This window comes from Salvelinus alpinus, chromosome 3 (assembly GCF_045679555.1).
Source record: "Salvelinus alpinus chromosome 3, SLU_Salpinus.1, whole genome shotgun sequence".
Classification (NCBI taxonomy): domain Eukaryota; kingdom Metazoa; phylum Chordata; class Actinopteri; order Salmoniformes; family Salmonidae; genus Salvelinus; species Salvelinus alpinus.
In genome coordinates, this window is record NC_092088.1 from 55,218,512 (window position 1) to 55,225,184 (window position 6,673).

At 40.7% G+C, this 6,673-nt stretch overlaps 1 protein-coding gene across 1 annotated transcript; it reads left to right on the forward strand.

Annotated features, from left to right (window-relative positions):
• Positions 1 to 4,006: 4,006 nt before the first annotated feature.
• Positions 4,007 to 5,988, forward strand: LOC139570949 (fibroblast growth factor-binding protein 2-like). The gene is made up of 2 exons (XM_071393307.1): positions 4,007 to 4,135; positions 4,907 to 5,988. Exon 2 carries the CDS (start codon positions 5,014 to 5,016, stop codon positions 5,644 to 5,646), a length of 633 nt encoding a protein of 210 aa, XP_071249408.1. The 5' UTR covers positions 4,007 to 4,135; positions 4,907 to 5,013; the 3' UTR covers positions 5,647 to 5,988.
• The last annotated feature ends 685 nt before the right edge of the window (positions 5,989 to 6,673 follow it).

The following is a 6,673-nucleotide window of genomic DNA, read 5'->3' on the forward strand; positions in this document are numbered from 1 at the left end:
ATTAGATCTACTACTGTACAAGGACATTTTATGGATCTGCCAGTATTTTCATTTAGAGATTCCGGTAAAGAAATGTGTACGTAGAGGGGTAACTTTCTTCACCAGTTCTCTTACCAATTTGTACAATTGTGTGATTAACCTACCAGTTGGTGTAACTGCAAATTTAATTCTCTTGAGAGGACTTTTTCCACATTTTGTTGTGTTACTAATTAATTAAATTGTCTGTAAGTTCCCTCAGTTGAGTAGTGAATTTCTAGCCCAGATTCAACCACGAAGACCAGGGAGGTTTTCCATTGCCTCGCAAAGAAGGGCATCTATTGATAGAAAAAAAAAGAAGACACTGAATATTTCTTTAAGCATGGTGAAGTTATTAATTATACTTTGGATGGTGTATCAATACACCCAGTCACTACAAAGATACTGGCGTACTTCCTAACTCTGTTGCCAGAGAGGAAGGAAACCACTGAGGGATTTCTCCATGAGGCCAATGGTGACTTTAAAACAGTTACAGAGTTTAATGGTTGTGATTGGAGAAAACTGAGGATGGATCAACAACATTGTAGTTACTCCACAATAGTAACCTAAATGACAGAGTGAAAAGAAGGAAGTCTGTACAAAATAAAATATTCCAAGACATGCATCCTGTTTGCTATGAGGCACCAAAGTAAAACATGGGGTAAAGAAATTCACATTTTGCCCTGAATACAAAGCATACGTTTTGGGCAAATCCAACACATTACAGAGCACCACTCTTCATATTTTCAAGCACGATGCTGGCTGCATCATGTTATGAATATGCTCGTCATCAGCAAAGACAAGGGAGTTCTTTTTTGGGGATAAAAATAAAAACGAATGGAGCTGAGCACAAGCAAAATCCTAAAAGAAAACCTGGGTCGGTCTGCTTTCCTACAGACACTAGGAGACAAATTCACCTTCCAGCAGGACAATAACCTAAAACTCAAGGCCAAATATGCACTGGAGTTGCTTACCAAGATGACATTGAATGTTCCTTAGTGGCCTAGTTATAGTTTTGACTTAAATCGTCATGAAAATCTATGGCAAAACTTGAAAATGGCAGCATCCCTACAGTGAAGCATGTTGGTGGCAGAATCATGCTGTGGGGATGTTTTTCAGAGGCAGGGACTGAGATACTAGTCAGGATCGAGGGAAAGATGTACGGAGCAAAGTAGAGAGAGATCCTTGATGAAAACCAGCTCCAGAGTGCTCAGGACCTCAGACTGGGGCAAAGGTTAATCTTCCAACAGGACAACGACCCTAAGCACACAGCCAAGACAATGCATGAGTGGCTTGGGGACAAGTCTCTGAATGTCCTTGAGTGGCCCAGCTAGATCTCAGATTTTAACCTGATCGAACATCTCTGGAGAGACCTGAAAATAGCTGTGCAGCGACGCTCCCCATCCAACCTGACAGAGCTTGAGAGGATTTGCAGTGAAGAATGGGGGAAACTCCCAAAATACAGGTGTGCCAAGCTTGTAGTGTCATACCCAGGAAGACTTGAGTCTGTAACCTGTTTTGGCTTTGTCATTATGGGGTATTGTGTGTAGATTGATGAGGGGGGGAAAACTATTTAATACATTTTAGCATATGGCTGTAACATAACAAAATGTGGAAAAAGTCAAGGGGTTTGAATACTTTCCGAATGCACTGTACACATTGCTTGACTCACATTGTTGTGCTGTGCTCACTTCAACAGGAAGGTAGTCCTTCTTGTGCCAAATTTTGTCAACAAACTTTGTCATCAATGTATGGCATTCTCTGAATTTATGGTGCTTTCAAGACAACTGGGAGCTCTAGAAAGAGGCCAGAGTTCCCATCTTGGAATTCCAAGTCGGATGACCGTTCAAAACTTATGTTTCCAGTCTGAGAATTTCTTTTCAGAGTTCCCAGTTGTCTTGAACTCACTGAAGTCTGATATTTCACAGTTCCGAGTTTCCAGTTGTTTTGAACGCGGCAGAAGTCATGCTGGATTGACAGCATGGCCAATGTATTCAACCTTTTCTGGCCCATGGTGTTGCATGTGAATGTTTAACCTTTTAAGCCTGGAAAATAGACCCTTAAACCCAGACTTGGACCACACACCCTCTCCACTGAATAGCAGGCTATTGATTGGTTTGCAATGCTTGCAGTTAGTCACTGATTCCTTCCAAACCGCTCATTGTTGAATTTGCGATTTACAACTTGTTGTGTAATTTTTATTTCCAATGACTGATGAGCACTGATACATTACAGCAAAACAGAATGAACCATCAAAATTAAAAGATTTAGATTTTTGTATCAATCAGACTTTATGGCACAGTAAACAGACAATTCACCTTACTGAATTAAATATACATTACTTGAGGGACATACAGTATCTTCTGCAGTTTCCATGATGAGATCTTTACGATGACTCTAGTTCCGTGTACTGTTCAAGCCAAAGTTTCTCTAATCTTATTTTTTCCCACGTTTTTGGGCCCGAGAGATTAAAAAATGTCCCCAGGGCTGTATGCTCACAGTAGGGTGAGAAGCTCTTTTTGATTGCTGAATGTGAATCTGCTGGGTCAGAAAGAAATAAGGACAATTGTGTAGTAGTCTATGTCCTCGTTCTGGTGTATTTTTAATAGTTCTATACAAACCCACCAAAAAATATAATAAAGGAGGAGTAGATCGAAGTTTTAAGTCCAACAACATGCACTCCTCTGTCAGTGTTCTCTGACCTTAGTTAGAAAATAAACTGTTTTCCTTCACCCATGTATTGTTTTGCAGAGCACTCGGGTGGACAGTATCTGATAGACCAGATGAACCCCATGCTCATAACATTGTTTATGGCCAGAAGTACTCTGAGGACGCAAGATAGCCAGTCTTACAAGGGCATCAATTCATGAGAGAAGTGAGGAAAAACTGTGAAAATAAAAAATTTACAAATGGTTGCTCTCATTTGCCACACACACACACACACACACACACACACACACACACACACACACACACACACACACACACACACACACACACACACACACACACACACACACACACACACACACACACACACACACACACACACACACACACACACACACACACACACACACAAACAGCTCAAAAAGAACAGTGTCTCATGCTATGATCTTAAAATTGATTGACATTGGCACCATAACAGTGCACTTTTGTCTAGAGTCAAATCAAATCAAAGTTTATTTGTCACGTGCGCCGAATACAACAGGTGTAGACCTTACAGTGAAATGCTTACTTACAGGCTCTAACTAATAGTGCAAAAAAGGTATTAGGTGAACAATAGGTAAGTAAAGATATAAAAACAACAGTAAAAAGAAATTGAAAAATAACATTGGCGAGGCTATATACAGTAGCGAGGCTATAAAGGTAGCGAGGCTACATACAGACACCATACAGAGTGACATGATAGCAATGCCAGGCCATCAGTCAATATGTCTGTGTTCCTCCTTATGCAAAGAAATGAAGCAATAATTACCAGGTGTTGCCATGGAAGCTTGTGCTGAGGGCAATCTTCATTGTATTTACATACACTATGCTAACTTTTCTGCAAAGCAAGGTGTTTCTCCTCTGCTTCACAATTAGATTCCCTGTCACTACGGTCTGAGGAGTGAGGACAGGGGCAGCGCTACACGCCTCAATCAGTGTCTAATCACAGTCAATGGTATCTTAAATGCAGTCAGCTAGCAGCACATTGATTGCGAACAATTTAACGGAGATTGGTCTTCTAGAAACCTCCCGCCTCGTCAAGGACTCTCTTAGTATCACCAGCAGAGTGAAGCTTAAAGACAGGACAGAAAAAAGCAAATAGAATCACATTTCTAGAGAACATTGTCTTCTTAGCTGTGAAGAGGGGGTGTGTTGGGTATGGGGGTGTGTGAGGCAACACTTCATGACCCAAACCCCACCTCCCCCACACACAGTCTTTAGGCTGGGGGTCACGAGGAGTATTGTTAGGAAGTGCACTGCTTAAAGGAGGTCTGGGTAGACCCATTTAAGCCCTTACCCCTCCCCTCTCTACCCCTCCCCATTCTCCTTTATTCTTCTATAAGCCTCTTTTATGCAAGTGTCCCGGGCCCCCGCATTCGCAAATAGTAGCAGACACTACGGTCCCATCATGGTAAGTGCGACATTTACATAGATACCGAATACCAAATATTGGAACTGGATATCATTTGATTGGTACATTTTGTTTTTGCAACCAGGTGTACTGTATGTTTGCATATGTATGTGTATCTTTTCCCTGTTATTTATAAGTGAAGTAAGGAAATTCTGCACCGGCTTGGGGCTGTTTGTTTTGGTGTATGTCTTTGTTATGTACCACTATTTTGGAACAATCCAATATGGTTTCCTTCACATGGCAGGATATACTCCGAGTAAGGATGTTCAGATTAGTCCCGTGTAAAAAGCATGAGTGGATTCATACTCCAAAATGTTTGTTGAGGTGATTTTTATACAGATTAGTCCCATGTACCAGTTAGTGCTGCAGTTGTGGCTGCCCCCCTAAAATAGCTGCCGTGGCAGTATTTCCATCTCTCCCTTTTCTTGATTCGCTCCGTAGAGGATTCGCTTGGCATGAGATCTATATTACAGTGTTTAAGCGTAGAGCTGAAGCATTCCTCTCATATTGATTTAATGTGATGTGACAAAGTCATTTTTTAAAATTACGATTCATTTAGAAATAGGTCCACTGAAAACAAACATCATACACATTCTAAATGTGCTGTACAATTGGTACACAACATCTTATGAATTATGCTTTTTGTTCTAAGCAGTGAATATAAAATGTTGTAAAACTTCTCATGTGTTTTTATGAAAAGAAGAGAAATGGGGCGTATTTAATTAATTTATGTTTCACTTTGTTTTCCCTCTGCATTTTCACTCCATGTAGGTCTTTTGATCTCGGTGCATCCCGTTTTGATTCCCTTCGGGCGTCTTACTGATGCTCGGCTGCACTTGAATAAAGAACCCTTCAAGTAGCACTAATCACCACCAGACATGAGGTTCCTGTGGCCCCTGTTCTTCCTCCTGTGCCTTCGTGTCCTACCCAGCACCGAGGCCAAACACCAGATCTCCGACGACAAGACGTCGCAGCTCCCACCACCATTGGCAGACAAGATGCCCAAGAACTCTGTAACAAGCTCAGGAGGGTTCAGCACAAAGGTTGGCCATAACTGTACTTGGGATACGTCTGGGGAGGGCGTGGTGAATCTGCTGGTCAGCTGTAACTCCGGGGAGCAGACCTACTGGTGCCGCTACACTGGACAGCCAGACTTGTGCCAAGCCTACAGTGACAGGAAGGCACAGGTCAGGCACTGGAAACAACTGGTGGGCAAGCTGAAGAAGAGGAGCAATGCGTGCAAAGGGGAGAAAGTGCTGAAGACCCCCAACTGCAAGGCCCCCATGGACTCCCACATGAAGCTCAAAGAGAAGGGGAACAGTGGAGGAGAGAAGGATCCATTGCCCCTGGTTCCTGAATTGACAGAGAAGGAGGAGAAGAAAGAGGATAGGACTCTGTTGGAGGAGAGGAATTGGGATGGAGAGATAAACGACATGGAGCCAGTGGAGAATTACTGTGCCGAGGGATGGCATTCTGTCTGTTCTTTCTTTGTAAGGTTTTTTGAAGGTTAAAGTCTTTAAGTTTTTCTAAGGTTAAAAAAAGGACAAAGCTGATGAACTCAGTCGGGAAAAACTCCACCTCTATATCCGGGCTTACTTCTTTGCTACGTAAACAAAAATGGTTTGTCTGAAGCAATATAGAGACGAAATATAGGCGTCATAGAAATGTTTTGGGTTGTGTATTTTATTGTGAAACTAATATTTGCTATTGGTCATTTGTAGTCACTAGACTTGTATCAGATTTCTATTTTTGAACTTTAACACAGCATAAAAAATTATACCTGTGAATAAACATACCGTACTATATAAATATTGAACATTTGTTTTATTAGTTTAATAAATGAACACAGATGATATGGTTATTTTTTAGAAGCAGTTAATTAGAAGGACTATATGGATGATATAGTTATTTATATTGTCAAGTTCTATTCCAGTAGCTGGGGAAATACTGTAATACTTGATTCAAAATCGCAATAGTATTGACAAGATCTTTGTGCTGTAGTGTATACACTTGAGGATAACAAATTAATGGTAATGAGCATGAATAGGATAATATTGAGAACCTTTTATGTATTTTCCCCATAGTTTATCCCTTGATATTAGTTGCCAGAAAATAAAAAATCTCTTGAGACAATGTTTATTTTTCTTAACCAAAACGATGTCAACATAACACAGGAAATGCAGTTCTTAAAAATTGCCAACCCTGATAATCAATTTTTTTTCATGTCTTTGTAAGTAGTGATAGGGTCACGCCTGTGAGACCTTGTGTACACTTAGAATAGACATACAGAAAGGGTTCATTGAAAATGTCACAAGATTAAGATGAGATTAGTGCAAATACTTTATGGCAAACAAGACTCACAAAATATCGTGGAAATCTGTTGTGATCTGTTTGAGGTGACACTGACTCTCCAAATTTTCACAATTGATTGCATGCTCTCTGGGAAATAAAGCAGTCTTGTGACTACAGTAATAAGTGGATGTTTATATATAGTTTTAAAAGTATCATCTTATTTAGTATCTGTGGCTCTACTGTCTC